The following is a 22,414-nucleotide window of genomic DNA, read 5'->3' as shown; positions in this document are numbered from 1 at the left end:
ACATTGGTACATGTAGCTGAAATAATGTCATTTGTTTTTTTCTTGTTATTTTTGAAAGAATATTATCTTACTGTTCAGATAAATAGCTTTTAAATCTTAGGTTTTCTCAGGTGCCTAAAATATTTACACAATATTGTACATCAGAAACTTACCTTACCCACCCTTCAGCTTTGACAGTAAATTAAATGCCCACCTGCAAGACATTTGCTGGATCTACATTAGACACCACTCTTGCTATCAAACTCTCCCAATTATTGGTGCTCCATAAGAAAGATGCTTTGCATTAGTGGCCCTATGTGTCCTTTTTAGGTAAATCTCACTGTACATTACAGACCTGTGATGTATTAAGGTAGATCTGAGGTTTTTAGGCTATATAGCTTCCAAGTGTATTATAGCTGTATGTGCATGGGGTTCCGAAGGGGCATGTAGCAGGAAGCTCAATGTCAGATTTGGTACTGTTCAAAGTTAGGGAACCATTGCTTTATATATGTGCATATATGTGCAAAAGAAATCAAAAGCATCAGTTTGCAATGTTCTGGCCTTGCAGAGGATGTGTTCTTAATGACTGCCAAAGACCCAAAGAACCCAATGATCTACGCTGTATTCACTACCTCCAGGTAATGCTCAGTTCATACACACATACACTGTACTCCTTCACTCCTTCCTTCTCTCCTTCAGTGAAAAAACATCTATGTGATTTGGAGGCTCATCTCCTCAGACACGTCCCTCGGCTGTAATCCAGTTAGACCTAGACAAGCGCTTTACCTCGCTGCACTCTGAATGGGAAATTCCTCTCCAGCCCACATTCAGACTCCCCTCTTACCTGCTGCTCCATCAGCAGTGGCTCAGCCAGGCTTAGAGGAAATTAGATTAACCCCCCAAGGTCTTCCATAGCGTACACTCTCTGAAAAGCGGCTTCTTGCTTTTGTTTGATTATTTGCCACTTGTATAACAGTTGTAAAAGACATGGAAGACCACTGAAAATGCCAGAGACAAGAGACAAATAAATGTCCACTCTTAATTCAGGTCTGAGAAAATCTGCAGGTGTCTATTGAGTAAAGGAAATAGACATAATAAGAGGATAATGTGTAAAACAGAATCCGCTGGTGTTTTGGGAAGAATGAAGTGCTCCAAAAACCTCAAACCTCAACATCACTGAATGTGTTAAATAGTATTTTTAACATAAAAATTACAGGTTCAAAATAATCGTGATGCTCCACTGAACCTGAAACTCCCTTTTCCACTGCATGTAACCTAAACGACTCGGCTCCGCTCAGCTCTTTTGCTTTTCCACTAGCCAAATCTGGCACCTGGTCCCTGGAACCAGGTCCTTCTTTTAGTCCATGCTCGCTCCTGGTATGACTTGAGCCAAGCAGGTACTAAATATGACTTGTAAACCTTGCAGAGTGCACTTCACCACGAAATGCAGAGTTCCAGCTTGTAAAATCTCTTAAGTTACAGCAGCAGTCACCTTTGCTTTTATTTGATTCACAATGGCAGCTCGTAACACTACCCCATGGTGTTTTGAAGAGGTTCAAACGCTCCTTGTGTCAGTGGCAGATGAAAATCTCCAGCGAAGGTCAAACGTGCATCAGGGAAAACTGATGTGTAAGAGCTGTGGTGCAGAGCTGTTTTCAGTCCAAGAAACAAAAACAACACACAAATACACAGCACCCAACTTTACTGCTACCATTGTTGTGGTACCATTGCTGCAGTTCTCATTATAGACATGGTTTTAAGACGTCACCTGCTCCATTCTGCATGGGGGAAGCTACCGGATAAAGAGAGCCTAGCCATGCAGAGTCAAACCGATCCCATGCTGTGGAAAAGCATTGGGAGAAAAGGGCCTCTGTTGTTGCTACTTTAGGCTCTGTATCGCAGAATCTGCACTATGTCCCTTGGAGTAGATTGAGAAACCACCTTTTCCTTCCGTCCCGTTTCTTCCCTCTCCCTCTTAATTTCAGGAGAGTACTGTAAAAGTGAATTTCACTCTACAACTGTTGGGGGAGCCCAGGATCTAAATATCAAATCTAAAAATGCAAACTGGTAAGACCTTGAAATCAACGTCAAAATGTATCTGCAGATTTCTCCCAAATAAGGGAATAGAACTTGTAAAAATGCCAAAGAATTGATGTTAAAATATTTTTAAAAATGATATTATATTTAATAGTGTGTGTGTATTTACACAGTATCATACATAATATGAATAACAATGTACACTCATAACTCCACATATTGTAAAGGTTGATGAAGTGAATTGCAGCCCCCATGTGCAGACAGACTGGTTTTGCGCTGGGCCGAGCAGGCTGAAGCAGGCAGGCGTAGGCGTGGGGCGGAACAAAAGCAGACAAACGAGTTACATGCAAGAGGGATGTCTTTTAAGATGATGGATGAGCATGCAGCGCTTTTACACACACGTTGTCTCAGTGCGTGTGTGTAAGTGAGAGATGAGGAAGAGGACAAACACATCACGATTAATCACCATCAAACTGCAAGGAAAAGCAGAATATGGCTCACAGCACTCGGCCAGTTCAGCATTCCTGCATGGCTGCGTCGCTAATGTATGCAGAGAACACGGCCCCTCGAAAATTCAATTACCGGCTTTGAAGAATTAGACTGCTTTAATTGCTTTTCTAAGTGCTCCGTTCCAGAGATGAATAGAAGTGCATTCTGGGGACTGGCTTTTAATATTAGCACTTAATGAGCCTCGAAGGCTACGGCACTGGATCAATGTTTTATCTGAGTGTGGGTGGGTATGGGTGTGTGGCTCTGAATGTGTGAGTGTGTGTGACTGAGTGGAAGAGAATTAGTGTGTTCATGTGCTCAGCGGTTAATTGAATTTTTTTGCTAATTAACAATTTACAAATGCTCCGCCATTCGTCTTCCGTGGACTGATTATTCTCACACCAGCTACTGCACACACACACACACACACACACACACACACACACACACACACATTCCAAGATTTTGAGTTTTTCTTCCTTTTCTCTTTTTCCACACAGTAACATTTTTCGTGGATCAGCAATCTGCATGTACAGCATGGCCGACATCAGGAGAGTGTTCCTGGGCCCCTACGCCCACAGAGACGGGCCCAACTATCAGTGGGTTCCTTTTCAAGGCAGAGTACCCTACCCTCGTCCTGGCACAGTGAGTTCTACACCTACTGTTAACAAACGGTTCCAAATTTTTGCGAGCATGTTGTAGCTGTCAAAAGCTTTTATTTCCAAAATAGCAACTTTATAGAGAAAAAACACACATACTCAACTTGTAATAGAAGCAGCAGGTATCCTTCACATTGTGTGAAAAGTTCATGAGAAATGGATCAATAGAAATGCTCTACAATAATAAATCTCTTTACGCTGTGTTCCTTTGAAATGTATACATTTTTTGCCTTCTCATATAAAATTACTATTTTGGAGATACATATTTTCCTTTGGACAGCAATAATGTCAAACTAAACATTCATATTTGAAGCCCCTCATGGAACTGCATTTGTAAACTCATTCACTAATGTTTAACAATATGCTCCACAAGGGGCACTATTGAGTGCTTTGAATACTTGTTGTCAATGGTGGGTGGCACAGTGGCACAGTAGGGTTGCAGTCACACAGCTCCAGGGACCTGGAGGTTGTGGGTTCGAGTCCCACTCCGTGTGACTGTCTGTGAGGAGTTTGGTGTGTTCTCCCCGTGTCCATGTGGGTTTCCTCCGGGTGCTCCGGTTTCCTCCCACAGTCGAAAAACACATGTTGGTAGGTGGGTTGGCGACTCAAAATGTGCCCATAGGAGTGAGTGTGTGTCACCCTGTGAAGGACTGGCGCCCCCTCCAGGGTGTGTTCCTGCCTTGCACCCAATGATTACGGGTTGGCTCTGGACCCACCACGACCCTGAACTTGAAAAGCGGTTATAGGCAATGAATATATATATAATACACAGGTTTATGGTTGTCACACCCTAGCCCTTTCTTGTTTGTTTTCACTTTCCATGTGGCTCTGTCTGTTTGTTGTTATTCATATCTCCGCCCTTGTTCCACTCTAGCTCCGCCTTGGTTCCACCTCCTTGTCAGTGTCCTTCATTATCTGTGTCAGGTGTTTCTTGTTAGTTCGTATATTTAAGTCCTCTTCCCTCACTTCCTGGGATCGGTCATTGTGTTAGGTCTTGTTGTCACTCCGTATTGTTTCCTTGCTTCTCCCTGTAAAAGTAATTTCGTTTCCCATTTGTATTGTTTGTTTCTCTAGCTCGTTTCTCGTTCGGTCTCCTGCCTGTTTCATGCCCCAGTCTTGTAGTGTTGTTTCGTGCTATTTCCTATGTTTATAAGTAGTGTTTTTGTGTTTCTCGTCAAGTTCGTTTGTTATGTTATCTATATATTAAAACTCTGTGTTGTAGCGAGTGTGTCCGCCTCCGTAAATCCACTCATCACGCCCTCGTGACAATGGTAACTGTTCCATAGTATTAAATATGACAATTTTCATTTTATCAAAGAATATACATATATATTAAATATATAAATAAAATGTAAGTATTTATATACTAATTTCAAAATTGCTAACATCAAAAGCAACATTTTAATAATCTAAACCAAAATCACATATAATTTTCCCCAAGAAAAAATCAATGCACTTGCTTTTGCAGCACTTTTTCCTTTATAGAACACATAACGAATGCAGTGAGCAATAAATACTTCTGCATTTTCAAACTACCACAACCCTGAAATGGATTAAGCGGCAAAGAAGTCGATGAAGATTTTCAAACTACTAAACTTTTTGTTTTTTTGTTGAATAAATTGAAATGACAATCCATTTTAATACAGTGCAATGCAGTGCAGTGTTGATATTTGAAATACAATAATATGGTACACAAACACAAATTCTTTAAACTCTTTAAAACAGATTTAAAATGATTTAAAATCTATTTGTACATCTAATAGATTGTAGAGTGTTTTTGCGTGGCAGCTAAATTTTCAAACTGATATAAATTAGTGGTCCCTAACGTAGACATGCCCTGGCAGGCCCCACTTTGTGTGATTGCAACATATTAATCACGGCAGCAATGTTTTAATTAATTGGAAGTAACTTACCTTGCTCTCCATTCTCAGTGTCCCAGTAAGACGTTTGGTGGCTTTGATTCCACCAAAGACCTCCCAGACGATGTGATCACGTTTGCACGTCTACATCCAGCCATGTATAACCCTGTGCAGCCAGTAGGTGGCCGACCCATCGTGGTGCGAACGGATGCAGAGTATCAGTTCACACAGCTGGTGGTAGACAGAGTGGAGGCAGAGGATGGCCAGTATGATGTCATGTTCATCGGCACAGGTCAGTATACTAGTATAATATACTGCCTTGAGGAATCTTTTTGCTTCTGCATATGAAGGCAAAAGTTGGCATAACATATAAATACACCCTAGCCAAGTTCAACTACTGGCCTTAGTACTAAACTGGATACTGGAAGGAATTAATAGATTAATTCTGATCAATTTTGTTACATAAATAGTCCACATTGTGTAATGTGTTATTGGCTGTGTACTGTTTCAGTTAGGATGAGTATTTTGAGCACTGTATCCCACTTTTACACATGGTTCACTTTTTCAAAGTTAATTTTAAAACCTAGTAGCGCTCCAAAGCACTGGAAAGGTGTGGGTTAGAGTGGCCATACATCTTTTTCTTCCCCTGACATGTCCTCTTTTTGGAACCTATAAAATATGTCTGGCCTGGATTTCTAAATCGCCAATAATGTCTGGGATTCAGGTCTTGCTCTCTGCAATCTTTCCCCTGTCCCAATTCTTGCCATAAGCCAGTAATATCATGCCAGTAATAATAAAAAATCAATTTCACTTGGTGCTTTTCCATCACCCAAATCGACAAAATTACAGAACACCAACACAAAGGGTACAAACCAACACAGAATATATAAGTCCAGGGAGAACAGTAGTAGTTGTACTCAGTGTATTCACTGTTTGGACGCAGTATGCTGCTATTTTCTGCCAGTGTGAGGAGAAACAGCGTAAGTGAGCACTCTCACCGGTAGGTAAAAAACCCCAAAAAGCAAAAGGCATTCTTCTTCAGCTGGGAGGGTAGAAAAGACCTACAGATCTAAAGCAAGGGACAAAAACAACACAACGGAATGAGACTTGTGAACTCAGACTCTCCCTTTTTGCAGTAGTTGGTGTCTCTTTTAAATTTGAAATTTGAGGTGAAACAGGAAATCCAAATAAGAAACTATAATTTCAGCCTCACTTTTAAAGTTGCATATAAATAAAAATTAGTAGATGCCCTGAATGGTAAATGAACAACACAGGGCAATGGTACAAGTTCAATTTAGAACACCTTTTAAGGTGAAAAAAGAAAATGAGTAACTTGAGCCTCGTGAGTTAACGGTGTGTAATCGCAGTATCATTTAAGGTGGAATGTGAAAAATCCACTATCCCAGTCGACCAGACAACCAGTAAAGCAGGAATTTATAGAGAAGTGTCAATGAAACTAAGCTTTCCCATTGCTCCTTCACACTATATTAGTGTGGAGAGCAGTCACTGACCCAGGAGAGCGCTTCTAGGAAAATAATTGTGCGTTGAGTGTCTGGAGGGAAACGTTAAGCAGAACTTAGTGTTGTTCATATCAGAAAAGTCATAAAATCCAGCATTGATTCTCATCTTGTCTCACTGTTAGTTAGGATCTGCTTTTGTGGAAGAATGCAATCTCAATGGATTTTTGTGTAGTCCTTAACATTTAGTAGTGGAATCCACCGTCTTGCTTAGAGAAAGCTTTGTGGCCAGGGTCGATCTTGTGAGGAGAGCCCAAGTTTCCAGAGGACGGGGCTAATTTTCATCCCGAGAATGAAAACAGGGCAGCTTCTTTCTCTGCTCAGGACGCCTTAACTCCACTGCGCCTTTACACTGAAAATATTAGATTGCTATAATAATGTTTTAAAATCTGGGATAGTTAACCTCTAACATTACACAGGCAAACAGGCAAAATGTCTGGATATTATTAAAGTCAGAACACACTAATATTGATATCAACTGATCTACAAATCAGGAAAAAACTGATCTTCAGCATCAGGAAAAACAAAAAACAAAAGCGTAATCTGACATTTAGCTGGACTTTATGACATAGGATCAGTGTTTTGGGGTATTGCAACCATTCCTTCCCAACAAATGTAATTCAGCTCATAAAGAGTCTGATTATTAGATGACCAGCTGGATCAGGCATGTTGGGTCAAGGAACATTTGAAACTGTGCAGGACAGTGTGTTCCCATGACTCTGAGTTGAAAACCCCTAATTTAGCTAATCAAGGCCTTCAGGAGCAGGTGTGTTAGATTAAGGTTGGAACTGAACTATACAAGTCAGCTATTCTTCACATATTGCTTTAGACACTTTTGATGGATAATATATGGAAAGCATTCAGATATGAATCATCATCAGTCTAAATTGTTTTCTGGCTTTTTCTGGACAGATTTGGGCACAGTTTTGAAAGTGGTGACCATTCCCAGAGAGAGCTGGCATGACCTGGAGGAGGTGGTACTGGAAGAGATGACCATCTTTAGGGTATGCTCCTCAGCACTGCTTGACCAACAAACACTGTAACTTCCCCAGAGACTCATTTAAGAGTGATTATTAAAGCAAGGGAAAAAATAGCAGTGAGTCAGAGCTCTGTGTGTTTTCTCTGTAGGAGCCAACACCCATCACCGCCATGGAACTCTCCACTAAACAAGTAAGTCTGCTGATGGCTGCTGGTGCATATGGCTTAGTGAGTAGCCATTAAATGTTAGAGCAGTTCTGGTGGGTCTGAGCTCACTGCTTTGTGTTTGTCTGCCTCAACAGCAACAGCTGTACCTGGGTTCAGCAGTGGGAATATCACAGATGCCTCTGCATCGCTGTGAGGTGTATGGAAAAGCCTGTGCCGAATGCTGTTTGGCCAGAGATCCATACTGCGCCTGGGATGGGACCGAGTGCTCCAGATACTTCCCCACAGCTAAGAGGTCAGTTAGCATTTACAGAAGCCAGACACAGTTTACACCTGGCCCTTTCATGTGACTAGAATGTAGATGGTGTCTTAATATGGTTTTAACTACATGCATTTACAAATGGTAACCAAGAATCTCTCTGGACAGTTGGAAAAAAAGAGTAGGTACAAACCGGATTCTGAAAACGTTGGGACACTAAACAAATTGTGAATAAAAACTGAATGCAATGATGTGGAGGTGGCAAATGTCAATATTTTATTCGTAATAGAACATTGATGACAGATCAAAAGTTTAATCTGAGTAAATGTAACATTTTAAAGGAAAAATATGTTGATTCACAATTTCACAGTGTCAACAAAAAGTTGGGACAAGTAGCAATAAGTGGCTGGAAAAAGGAAATTGAGCATATAACGAACAGCTGGAAGACCAATTAACACTAATTAGGTCAATTGACAACATGATTGGGTATAAAAAGAGCTTCTCAGAGTGTCAGAGTCTCTCTGAAGCCAAGATGGCAAGAGGATCACCAATTCCACCATTGTTGCGCAGAAAGAACCAGAATGGTGTTACCCAGCGTAAAATAGCAAAGACTATCATCATCAACCATGCATAACATCATCAAAAGATTCAGAGAATCTGGAACAATTGCTGTGCGTAAGGGTCAAGGCCGTAAAACTCTACTGGATGCTCGTGATGTCCGGGCCCTTAAACGTCACTGTACCTCAAACAGGAATGCCACTGTCAAGGAAATAACAGAATGGGCTCAGGAATACTTCCAGAAAGCATTGTCAGTGAACACAATCCATCATGCCATCCGCCGTTGCCAGCTGAAACTCTACAGTGCAAAGAGGAAGCCATTTCTAAGCAAGCTCCACAAGCTCAGACGTTTGCACTGGGCCAGGGGTCTTTTAAATGGAGTGTGGCAAAATGGAAGACTGTTCTGTGGTCAGATGAGTCACGATTTGAAGTTCTTTATGGAACACTGGGACGCCATGTCATCCGGACCAGAGAGGACAAGGATAACCCAAGTTGTTATCGACGCTCCGTTCAGAAGCCTGCATCACTGATGGTATGGGGTTGCATGAGTGCTTGTGGCATGGGCAGCTTGCATGTCTGGAGAGGCACCATTAATGCAGAGAACTATGTTCAGGTTCTAGAACAACATATGCTCCCATCTAGACGTCATCTCTTTCAGGGAAGACCCTGCATTTTTCAACAAGATAATGCCAGACCACATTCTGCAGCAATCACAACATCATGGCTACGTAGGAGAAGGATCCGGGTACTGAAATGGCAGCCTGCGGTCCAGATCTTTCACCTGTAGAGAACATTTGGAGCATCATAAAGAGGAAGGTGCGACAAAGAAGGCCCAAGACGATTGAACAGTTAGAGGCCTGTATTAGACATGAATGGGAGAGCATTCCTATTTCTAAACTTGAGAAACTGGTCTCCTCTGTCCCTAGACGTCTGTTGAGTGTTGTAAGAAGAAGGGGGGATGCCACACAGTGGTAAAAAATGGCCTTGTCCCAAATTTTTGGGGATTTGTTGACGCCATGAAATTTTGAAACAACATATTTTTCCCTTAAAATGATACATTCTCTCAGTTTAAACTTTTGATCTGTGATTTGTGTTCTATTCTGAATAAAATATTAGATGTTGGCACCTCCTCATCATTGCATTCAGTTTTTATTCACAATTTGTTTAGTATCCCAACTTTTTTGGAATCCGGTTTGTATTATTTTTACCTTTAAATATATTGTGATTTTTAAATCTCTGACCTGTAAAAGGAGATTAAAGACTCTGTCTAATTTTTCACATTATCGTATTCCTTCATTGTGCAACTCAATTGAGAAATACAGCAATACTCTGACTTACGAGTTTAATTTGTTCTGTTACTGACCTCATAAGGGGGCTTTCACATGACTAGTGTTCTGCGCATCGCTGCTTTGCACTCTGCTTGGCTTCGAGCTGTGTTCACATTTTCAGCGCACGGTGTTTAAGTAGTTTTTAAAGCAGGTTTGTTGCTAACAGGCTAACTGGCTAAATTCATATATGTAGTGGCTTCGTGAATGTGAAATTGTTATTTGAGTGCGAACCTGGTAAATCACCATTCTGTGTTTTTCTCTCACTATGTAATAATATACTTTTAAAGTGCTGTTATAGAGCTCTGGATACTAGGACACTGTGAGAATGAGTTTATTATCCATATATACAGTATCTGTCAACCCGCAGCTCTGCTTGTATTACAATATTCACTAGTCTATCTCATTGGCTGCGTCCGAAATGTACTTCCATACTAAGCAGTACGCGAGAATGACTAGGGTGTCCGAATACATAGTATTCGTCGAGCAGTACGCGAAAAGTCCCCGGATGACGTACTTCATTGGGAGAAATTTTGAATTATGCAACCCCAGCACACTGTCCTATCCCATGATTTCAATTAAGCTGCGGCGCTTAGAAAGAAAAATGTCGGAAAGGGGGAAGCCAGATTTTGAAGTATATGGTAGAACAATAAAAATGTTTTTAAAATATTATGATTAGAGACAACAATAAGTTACGTTATGAGTAACTCTGCAGAAAACAACAAATCGATTTTGCTTGTTGTTCAAAGTGTTATTAACGTAAAAATTTTAAAGCTGTTGTAAGTGAAGGCAGGTGATACTTACATTTCTCATGAGTTAAATAACCAAATACTTCACGATGGTGTCTCAGTGTGGAGTTAGAATCCATGGGCAAAAAATCCAATTTGGTACTTACCGTTCAAGTACGCGATTTCGGATGCAGCCATTGGCTGCGCTTCGGAAAGTTCCGCAGAAAGTAGGTCAAAGTTTGATATGGTCGAACTTTGAGTGCAGCAGCAAAGCGAGGCGCCAAAGAGGCAAAACCGTGTGGTGCAAAGCCGTTTAGCTATGTATTATATGAAAGCACCCTAATTCAATTTGCTCGTATATCTAATTAAATTTCGCCATTAAAATTATTTGAAATGCTATTAATCCGTTCCAGCCCCCCAAAACCACACCATATTATGTGATTTAAATAAGAAAAATGTACTTTAGAAAAAACAAATAATCTATAAAAAAATAATAATACATAATGAAATGCAAAGAAATAAACTAGTCCTCTTAAGTGTATTTAGCTTGAAGATCAGAAGATGTTGGCGGAGGAGGTTGAGGAATTTTTCTTGTGCTCTATCACTTAACTTACTCGCTACACACGTAATACTACAAAAAACAGTGAAAACCAAGTGAACTGAATGGTCGCTGGGCTAGTTGCATGTGGCATAAACTCACTCATAACTCAGATCTCAGCTCGCATCATAAAGCAAAAAATCAACTGGGCAACAGCTCGTTTCTCAGAAAATTCTTAAGTTGATTCACTTGTAAGTAAAGCTTTCACTGTACTATATTATCACTTTATTAACACAACAGCACACTTTAAAGCAACAATATGTAGCAATTTTCCTCTAAAATTTCATCTTCAAAAAGTATTGTATTACTTTACTCTTACATAGTTACTTACTCCGGGCTCAACACCGTCCCAGTGACAGACAGTGCTGTAAATATGAGTTACAACTCTAGGGGGGAGCTCAGGAGGAAAAATACCCAATCTTACCTATGGTGGCTTTAAGCTTGTACCCTGAGAACATGCACTTGCAATGAGTTGCCCAGATATTGTCATTTGTATACTGCTGTCTGCTAAGTTTCTGGACTTTTGCTTAAATTTTTGTTTTTATAGCATTTACTAGAAATTCTTATGAGATTTCCTTTGAAAAAAAAATGTATTTACTTGGCCTTGTGTACTCTGTTTATTCTCTATGAATGATTTGCGAGGGTAAATCCATACTGAAGTGTTCTTACATATTATGGAAATACTAGCCTTCAGCATTCCGACTACCACACATTTCTTCAAAAGCTTCCAGAAGCCAAGCAGTACAAACCCTACTTTTAAAAACACTTTCTGCCCTAGATCCCATACCACATTCACACATACCACCCTGCTGTCTTTAAATATAATCTACCACCTACATCACTCATACCACAGCACAGGAGCTTTACACACTTCATTACAACCAGTGGAGGCTAGCACTTTCATAAACATATTAACTTTCTTTCACACACACAAATGCTCAGAACATATACCCCACACAGTATATGAACAATAATTTATACCAATACAACAGGTCACAGCAGGAGCAAATATAACAAAATAATATTATTATATTCATTAATTATATCGCAGTAAGCGTTTCTGAGTATACAACACAATCCAACAATATATCTGAGGTTTTGGTTCTACTGTGTTGAAATTGTTTGATCTCTAAGAGCAGAATGCAGGACAGCAGATACTGCACCAATAATATTTCGACTAATATATTTTAAATGGCCCATAAACGTAAATATTCACACTGTACTGAAATAAAATAATTTGCTGTGGTATGTAAATATTGTCAAAGATTATTTGGCCATTCAGTGCTCTTTACAGTCCAAATATGAATACTAAACTGCAAAAGCAGACCATTTTAATCTCACTGTTTTCCTTATGTCAAGGAAAGCAGCTTAATTACATATATGTGCCTATTCAGCCCTTTTCAGCCCAATGTATACATGATGAAATTATAGAGTGTTTATGAATTCCATTTGAAACATGCCTGCCAATAAAGGGCAGCCAATCAGAGCGGAGATCAGTTTGATGTTTAACAAAATTATAGTATCAAAAACAGCTAGTTAAAGACTATATATCTCTATAAAGCTCTATAAAGAGAGGTTTGAAACTGGTTATGACATTGATCGTAAAACCTACCTCTCTGTGTACATTTTATCAGCTCTGACCATACAGGAGCACTTTGTAGTTCTACAATTACAGACTGTAGTTCCCCCGTTTCTCGGCATACTTTCTTATCCCCATGTGACCCTGTTCTTTAGTGGTCAGAACCTCAGTAGAAATCTCACAGAGCAGGTGTAATTTTCCATGCTGCAGAGACACTGACGTGGTTGTGGTGGTGTTAGAGAGTGTTTAGCTAGTACTAGTGGATTAGACACAGCAGTGCTTCTTGTGTTTTTAAACACTGTCCACTCACTGTCCAATCTGTTAGACACACCCACCTTATAGATATAAAGTCAGAGACAGCGGCTCTTTTTTTGTGCTGCGCAATTTGTGTTTGTCATCCTCTAGTTTTTATCCATAGATACGGGACGCATTTGGCTGGATAATTTTGGTTGGGGCACAATTCTTAGTCCAGCCGTGACACAGAGAGGGCTTTAAAACCTCTAGCAGCCTTGCTGTGTCTGATCCAATCATACCAGCACACCACCACTACATCAGTGTCACTGCAGCACTGACAATAATCCACCACACAAAAAAATAATTGTCTTTATGTTGGTTCTGAACAATGAAGAGAAGGTTGAAACTGGACTAGAGTCTGTAATTGTAGAACTACAAATTGCTCCTGTGTGGTCAGTGGAGCTGAAAAAATTGAGAATGAGTGTAGATACAAGGTAGGTGTTCCTAATAAAATTATACATTGGTGTATAATGACATATATATATATTTATTAAGCTCATTTTTTTAAAGGGACATATACTATTTATTCATAATTAACAAACTTTCCCCTGAATTTCTAAATGAAACATTTGTGACATGCTTTGTTCAAAATACCACAAGGATCAAACAAAACACCACAGTTCCCTGTTCAGAACCCGATTCAGTGCCTGTTTTTTTTTTCAAATGTGAAAGAGCCTCAGCTAATTTCAGCACAAGAGCCCAGGAGTGAGGAGCAGATGAACTGGTGTCCAGCCATTTTTGCTTTTTTTCTTTGTTTTTTCCTCACCTTTTTTCATTATATTTATTCAGGACTCTTATTTCTCTGGACTCATTGTGTTTGCTTTGTTCCATTTGGCTTTGTCTTTGCACGTCCATATAAACATGGGTCCAGCACTGTGACTGAAGGAAATCTGACTAGGTGGTGGGACAATTCTAAAGTGAAGAAGCAGCAGAAAATCAGAACACCTATGTTTTATTTGACAGCAATTGGCCCTGCTTAGTTGGACAGCTACATGATACCACGAATAGGGTAAAAAAAATTGACATGTATAGTTTGATAGATTTTTTTATGTAATACTGCTGTACTGCTAGCCAGCTGTGTCAGCTTCAACTTATCACACTTTGTGACATATATTTTAGTCATATAGCCCACCCATTGTGTGTCCCCTCAAGGCAAAAATGGGCAGAACTTGCTGGTCAGCACTTCTTGGGCACTCCTCTCCTCTCCAAATATTTTTACTCCAGCAGCAGCAATGAGAACCAGAACCTTCCCCTCACATGTGTTCTGATCTCACACACATAATGTATGGTGTGTGTGTGTGTGTGTGTGTGTGTGTGTGTGTGTGTGTGTGTGTGTGTGTGTGTGTGTGAAAGAATTATAGGGTGCAAGACACACAAACAGAGACAGGAAAGAGAGAGAGAGAGAGAGATTAAGCTGAGGACATGGAAGATTTATATATATGGTGTATATATATATATATATATATATATATATATATATATATATATATCTGCAACCGCTTCCCCAGTTCATGGTCGCGGTGTGTCCAGAGCCTACCTGGAATCATTGGGTGCTATATATATATATATATATATATATATATATATATATATATAAACCAGAAGGTGTTTTTAAGCTTGTGTTCATATCTCTTTTCCCCTAAAGAATCAGTCTAATCTAGAGTCTGATCTCCTGATTTTCCCTAAAAAACGCCTTCATATTTTCGTCTCTTTCCTTATTACCTGTTAAAACAAAGGCTCTGACTCCAGCAACCCCTGAAGTTTTGGATTTTCCGTTTAACACAGGAAAGCCTCGCATTTCTAAAATATGAAGGGATACGAGGCTTGGCCAAGTCCTAGTGCAGAGGAGCAAAGCTGTCATAAAAGCCCTGGCTTCAGCTCGGCCCAGAGAAAGACTGAAAGAGGCTTTCAGAACTGCAGGCTGAGCAGCCCCCCGTATTCTCTGGATATCAAAAAGCTGCAGTGTGGACTTCCATAACACGTCTATGGAAGGACTCCCAGCCATGAGTCATTTTGCTGTGAGCACCAACTGGTCCTCCAGCATTTGTTGTGTGTGCCAGGTTTCTTCCATCCTCCCCACTCACTCAAAGCTGAGGCTACAAAAAGTACTAAAGTTAACTGAAGCAACAGTGCCCTCTAGGGTTGGTACATGTTCAGTAGAATTGTTAACTGAAAACATATTTCTAGACTTTTAAATTTTACTGTTATTTTTTCATTAACCAAAATAATAATAATAAAAGATAAAATGTGGCCTGGGCATAGTTTATGTTTTATTCCCAGTGTATTACAGTCAGTAAACAAACCAAAACTATTAAATTCATTTTCATTTATGTGCTTTAACCACTTCAAACTGGTCAGGGTCATGGTGGGTCTAAAACCTAATCTGAAACATTGGATGCAAACCAGGGACACACCATGCTCTAAAATTGTTCCCTTTAAAGGATTTGTACATATTCTGACTTATGTTTTTATGGTTTCTTAAACCATTGCTCTGAGAATGAATGCTTATAAACGTTGGTATAAAGCTTAGTAAAAGATTGTTTGAATGACATGTACTTTTATATTTCTGCAGGAGAACAAGGCGGCAGGACATCAGAAATGGAGACCCTCTCTCCCAGTGCTCAGATCTGCACCATAATGGTAAACATAAACACACAGCAAATTAGAGCTGCATTGTATATTGTATTAAAATAATAACTGGTGCAATACTAATATTCCCAAAGGCTGCAATGTATATCAGCCCTTTAATATCATGTTAATAACCAGTAATAATTTATTTATTTACATTTCACTTCTGCTGGGTCTTATGAACAAATGAGACAACAGGCTGCATTAGTTCTATTATAATAGTTGTTTTACAGGCAATTTGTATAATGTAATTAAAGTGCCTTGCACAGTTCTGTATTTCTGTATCACATATTATTCATTTACAATTGCACAGGTTTTAGTCCATTTTTAGTCATAATGATTACAGTAGTAGTGTATCGTCTCTGTCCAATAAAATTACTTTCACACGTGTTTAGTGAAAATAGATTTATATAGTATGTGTGTGTGTGTGTGTGTGTGTGTGTGTGTGTGCACGCGCATGTATAATTATATATTTGTGTAGATGATCTGGAGGGCTACAGCAGTGTGGAGGAGCGGAGTGTGTATGGCGTAGAGAACAGCAGTATGTTCTTGGAGTGTAGCTCAAAGTCTCAGAGAGCTCTAATCTACTGGCAGATCCAGAGACCCAATGATGACCGAAAGCTTGAGGTAACAATCCCACTTTCCCACCCACTCACACACACATTTTCATAGTGGACATTAGGTACGTTATTTTTGTAGACACCTCTTATTATTGAACAGCTCAGGTCATCATGCTTGAAGCCAAAGGTGGACTAAAGGGGTATACAGCCCCATTCAGTACATTTAGGATGAAAGGGAAGTCCATCTTAAATAGTACAGCTTCATTCTGCCCAGGCATCAGATTTGAAGTGCTACCACCCCAAGGTAGATAATGAATATATATATTCATTCTAAGTAAAACTTAAAAATAAGTGGTGCTGTCCTTTTTGTAAAAGTCACTTGCCCCTTATTTACTGAAGATGAGGAATCTGAATGTTTGAATGACAATTAAATGAAATTATACAGAGACACACAGCTTTGTTGCTGTTACCAATCGTGATCTGAAACAGATCTGGACGTGCTGGACTAACCTCTGACCCTCCACCAGACATGACGATAATCTAACAGATCTCCAGTTACAGTCTGGGTCATTGTCTCTGCATTCTGCACAATGACCCAGAGCTCCTCAACCCACTACCGCAGCCACAAGCATATGTTAGGAGGAGGGGTGCAGCAAGGCAAAGGATGCATGTCACATGTTTCCAAGACATACATTCTCCGTACAGTGAGAATGACATGGATACAGTGAAGCCAGCTACAGACAGGAATGAGATGTACTTGAGCAATATTATAATATTTTTAAGAAATGCTGAAAAATTATTATTTAAACAAAGTGTTAGAAGGGGAGTAGCATATGTACAGTACGTCATGCACATCTCCATAAATAAAATAAATATATTACAAAATGATATAAATATAATACAAATAAATCTCGGCTCAAAAATATTAATTTAAAAGAAACATGAAAATATCCTAAACCTTTATTTTGTCTTTGAATAAAGTGAAGTGACTTTGTGATCAAATTTATTAGAACATGTTTGGTTCTATGTGTCTGTGGTATGTTGTGACATTGCATTGCGCTGCTTGTGCACACTGAGGGGTGATATGTCACAGGCTTTTAAACCATTCATTCATTCATTTATTCATTATCTGTACATTGCTGTAAAAAATAAATTATACTAGGAGGAGCCCCAGGGGCGAAAAAAAAAAAAAAACCTACCTAGTGTTCCTTTAAATTAGGCAGAAACATCTACAGATGTTGCTCTGCATTATTTTTATGATGCCACTGATTGTCAACACCCCTCTCTCTATCTATCTCTCTTTCTGACTCTCAGATAAAGCTGGATGAGAGGGTGAGTCACACTGATCGAGGCTTGCTGATCCGCAGTCTGACCCAGGCTGACTCCGGAGTGTACCACTGCCACGCAGTGGAGCATGGCTTCATTCAGCCACTGCTGCGCCTCACCCTGCAGGTCATTCCAGCTCAGCGTGTGGGAGAGCTGCTACTGCTGCGCTCAGGGGCCACTGACCGTGAGCCGGCCCAGAAACACAAGCTGTGGTACCGCGACTTCCTGAGCCTGCTGGAGCACCCAGACCTACACAGCGTAGATGAGTTCTGCGAGCACGTCTGGAAGAAGGAACGCAAGCAGCGTGGCAAAAAAGCCCCCAGAACTGGGCAAGGGCTCGCACAGGCTCAGAAGGCCCCCCAGCCTGCTGGACAAGGCCTACAGAAGAATCAGAATGAGCAGAAAGGACCGAGCGGCCCAAAGGCAACCAATGTTCCTGGTGGCTCCTACCTGGCCAAGATGGCCGGGACACAGAGAAGCCATATCCTACAGGGAACCACAAGCACAGAAGGTCAAGGGCCACAGCCCAGCCCCATCAGCCCCAAAGTCCAGAGCACTCAAGTGACCCAAAGTCAGGGGAAGAGAGGCAGCCCACCAGCCCGAAGAACGCCGCCCAACACGGCTAAGTGGAAGCAGCTCCAGGAGAACAAGAGGGGGCGCAACCGTCGCACACATGAGCAACAGAGACCACCTCGCAGTGTGTGAAGCTAAAGACGAGCTTATTAACTCAGACACACGTACAAACACACAAACTCGATCAGATCCATCTGTTCGCACCCCTAAACATGCAGACATCTATACAGAAGTCGTCGTATATGTGTACATTGCAAACATCCAAACAAAAGCACAATAACGGATAAACTGACTGACAAAACTGTAGTTAGAAAACTAGTTTTGAACTTTGTCACTGGTTTACCAGAGGAAGCACAATTATATTAATGAAATATCAAGAACTTCTCACAGTAGCGGACTAATACGCTTTCCTGTACATACACTCTTACACTAAAGGCAATGTGGGTGTGTGGTATCCCATGGGACTCTTTCATCTTGGAGTATGAGAAGGGATTACCATTTCTGAGACTGCTTCCTCTAAGCTGTTGGGGTAAAACAAAAAAATTAAAAAAAACTTCCATGAACATGGATATGTTGTATTCAAAAATAAAAGTGGAATGTTCACTATTTATTCTTCCTGTCGCTCAACAACACTTGTGCGTAATTCTAGATCAGACAACACCCTCTGATATGGACTAAAACACAATGGAAAGTTATAAGAACTGGAGTCTGGTCACTCTAATTCAGAAGAACTGCATTACTGTGGTCACTGTGTGGGGGGGAAAAAAAACAAAAAACATAACAGTAACCATGGATACAAGGCACCGTTTGCCAAACCAAGGCATGTGTTATTGACAGCCTATCCAAAGCGTTGACACTTGTAGCCATTTCAAAGTAATTCGTTGCTGTATACTCATAATTACCATGTTACCCAAAAGGGACTAATATGCTTATACCTGTGGAGACAATTCCCCCAAAGGACGGAACTCAAATATGTTGTGCATGTCGTTCAATTGAATACATATGTTTCTCAAGTCAGTGGCATAGCTAAAGTATTTTTAAAAATAATAATAATAATAATAATAAGTTTAAATAAGTCAGGGGTTCTTTACACTAGAGCTAAATTCTGGTTTCATTCAAAATAAATCATTCTATAACACGTCTCGTGCTGCATCTTCTGAAAGGTGCTGTGTTCGGTTATTGCCGTAACCTTGACTGTTTTTATTTTTTAACTTATTTTTATGCTCTTTTGCCTCATACAAAATGTGCTCTTACAGTCTATGTTGTAGGTCAGGCTGAGATATATAGAGTGTAAATATATACAGCCCGACTCCACTCGACTATTTATTGCTGACATTTTTTTTTAAGGGTTACAATTATTTTTGATATTATATTATGATGTTTTGAGGTCAAATGTAAACACAAGTGACTGAATGTGGTGATGCACATAGATGGACCAATATTTTTAGCTTTTTTTTTTTTTTTTTTTTACATTTTACACGAGCCTCGAACAGTGCAAGTTCAGTTGAAACTTTAAATATCTTAATTTTTTAACTAAGAAATTCTTCATTTTTTTCTAATGCCCCCAAATGAATCCGTCTGTACTTGTTTGTTTGTCTCTGTGTCGCACATTTATCAGAATGGAAAAATATGAATATTGGATAAGGCCTGGATAAATTTGGTATGAATAAGTTGTAATGGTGCTGAATGCCCATGCCATTAGCTGTGAATCTCCTGTAAGAATGTGTAGGGTAAATGTCTCCCTGAGAGCCCCTTTCAAGTACAAACTGCATGTGCATTCTAAGTGCATCTTCTTTCTTGTCTGTGTTTTTGTGTGAGGTCACTTTCTTGCCATGAGCAAAAGAGATGTGAATATTTTTATTTGGTTTTACTTCTAGGTAAAGATAGATATGTCCACCCCTTTCTCGTATTATAAATCTGTAATCTTTTGTACAAATATCCCCACCCCACCCTCCTCAAATGTATGACGTTTCAATGCAATACAAAGCTATGTCCACCAGATGGCACTCCCTCCACCTCTTGCTTCAGACTCGTTTTGTCTTGGGCTGAAGACTGAGGATCTGATCTGAAGTTGGGAGATGGGAGCTCTTATAACTGTCAATGGGTGTTTCTGGCATGCATTCGGTTGTCTAAATAAACATTTCCTCTATTATTTTAGGCTTGTCTTTGGAATTTGTATACGCTTTGTTGTTTTTCTGAGTATGTACACAGCACATCTGTCAGCGGTGATGGTTGCACACAAGGTCAGCAGCCTCTCCTAAATTAAAAAAAAATAAATCAGCATAAATTCCATATACGCCTTACATGATCGTGCTGGCTGACCAGAAAACCAGCACCCAAAACAAAGCAGATGTTGGTTTTTCGGGTGCCAAGCGTAACGTCCTCCATTGCTGCTGACAAGGACATAATTCAAAAAACAACATATTCAATGCATCACAAAACAACAAAAAAAATGTGGTAATTTCCATTCTTTAACTGTAATTGTTTCAAAATTTACTTACAAGCAGAACAAAAGAATGGGTCAAAAACCACTTAAAATAATTTGGCTACATTTACTGACATGTTTGTTCATTCTCCTATAAACAGGTTTTCTGGAAATATGAGGGGTTTAATTCCAAAAGTGTTGACAGATTCGTGACCAGGTTTTTCCACTGTTGGTGAAGCTGCCATCACCCACATTAAGTTCAGGTTCTGATACTTCTGTGAGACATAAGAACACATAAGAACACCCTTAACTTAACCCTACTTTGAAAACCAACTCTTTCCGTATGAATAAGGCCCAATACGCAGGAAGAGCCCTTACAAAAAATAAGTTTATTCAAGTGTGCTATTAGTATATATTTGAAAATAAAATCAGCGTGTATGCTTTAAGTTGACTTTTTTATGCATGGTTAAGTGATATGCTTGATCTATACTGACATTTCTGTGTGGTCATTAGTGGTTAGCACGTTTGCCTCTCAGCGCTGGGATCTTGGGTTCAAATCCCATCTGGGTGGAGTTTCCATGTTCTCCCCGTGTCTGCGTGGGTTTCCTCCGGGGTCTCTTGTTTCCTCCCACAGTCCAAAAACATGGAGGATAGGTGAATTGGCTTCTCTAATAACTGTCCTGGTGTGTGAGTGAATGTCTGTTTGTATGAGTGAATGTATGTGTGCCCAGACATAGATTAGTGCCCGATGCAGTCCTCCAGGTGGACGGTTGTTCCTGGTTGAGAGTACGCTGTGCGCGTTTGGCTGCTGCTTCTGGATTGAGTGTTATGAGCACTGTGGATTGTAAGAAAGGTGATATATAAGTGTAAAGATATCTAGATAGATAGATACTTGTAATTATAACAGGGTAATTTCTAGACTACTCGTTGTAATGTTGCACACACAATTTAGATGAACATCTAGTGAAAAGCATGCAAGCTAAGAGGCAGTTTCCCTTTCACAGATTAAGCCTTTTTTCACCACTTTTCACCAAAACTGCGTCCATTTCCTCCTCCAACAATAACATTGGGCGTTCACTGTACAATGTTAGAAACAATGTTAGGGGGAACAATGTCCATTACTCCTTGGAAATTTAAACTGGCTCTGACTAATAGCGGGGCTCAAGGTATTAGGAACACTGCATTATGGGAAATGTAGTTTCTGTGGTGAATGTAAGTGGCTTGTCGTATAGTTCTGCTCATCAATCTGGGATAAAAATGACTTTTTATCGCCCTGAGTTTAGTGGGGCACAGCAACATTTTACTGAGAAATATGGCCCAGTAAATTGGGTCTAATCAGGCCCTCGGTTAATATTTTGCTAAAGATATATTTAAGTAAACTATGTCATCCCAGACAGCGAGCATATATCGGTCCACTGGCATAAAAAGGCTGGCACAACCCTGCTGTAGACCACCATAGGACCACTCAGGTTACTGTCCTGTGTACAAGATGTAACTCATTTATAATCTCCTCACACAGATTTTAAATTCACACAGACTTTTATTCTGAAAACAAACTAATACAAATATTATCAACAACTATGAGAGATATAATGATATAAAATGATTAAATGCTGAAAATGTTAACACTGTGCTGATTAAAATGATTTACTAATCTTATTCATAAAGGATAATGAAGAACCTAATGAAGGAATAAATTGTAAATTGGACTGTGAATGGAAAAGTGCTAAAATGTGGCATTTTGTCTAAAGTTCTGTTTAATCACCAGCGGTCCGCCCAGAAAACGCTGTGCAAAACACTAGTGGACCTCCAACGTGCCCTCAGTGGGCCAACAGTGGTCTGCCATCTCCTTGCTATCAGGGATAATGTTTGAATATA

General features: G+C 39.9%; 1 protein-coding gene across 1 annotated transcript in view; it reads left to right on the top strand.

Annotated features, from left to right (window-relative positions):
* sema3aa (sema domain, immunoglobulin domain (Ig), short basic domain, secreted, (semaphorin) 3Aa) overlaps positions 1-20,250 on the top strand; it is a 66,903-nt gene extending 46,653 nt beyond the window's left edge. The window contains exons 9-17 of the mRNA XM_066666986.1: positions 548-617; positions 3,006-3,150; positions 5,096-5,315; positions 7,453-7,544; positions 7,669-7,710; positions 7,821-7,978; positions 15,597-15,664; positions 16,134-16,279; positions 17,527-20,250. Coding sequence (XP_066523083.1) covers positions 548-617; positions 3,006-3,150; positions 5,096-5,315; positions 7,453-7,544; positions 7,669-7,710; positions 7,821-7,978; positions 15,597-15,664; positions 16,134-16,279; positions 17,527-18,243 — 1,658 coding nt within the window. The 3' untranslated portion in view covers positions 18,244-20,250. The remainder of the gene's footprint in view (positions 1-547; positions 618-3,005; positions 3,151-5,095; positions 5,316-7,452; positions 7,545-7,668; positions 7,711-7,820; positions 7,979-15,596; positions 15,665-16,133; positions 16,280-17,526) is intronic.
* Positions 20,251-22,414: the final 2,164 nt, after the last annotated feature.

This window comes from Hoplias malabaricus, chromosome 4 (assembly GCF_029633855.1).
Source record: "Hoplias malabaricus isolate fHopMal1 chromosome 4, fHopMal1.hap1, whole genome shotgun sequence".
In the NCBI taxonomy this organism is placed as follows: domain Eukaryota; kingdom Metazoa; phylum Chordata; class Actinopteri; order Characiformes; family Erythrinidae; genus Hoplias; species Hoplias malabaricus.
The sequence above is the reverse complement of the archived record's forward strand: the minus strand, read 5'-3'. Positions and strand labels throughout refer to the sequence as shown.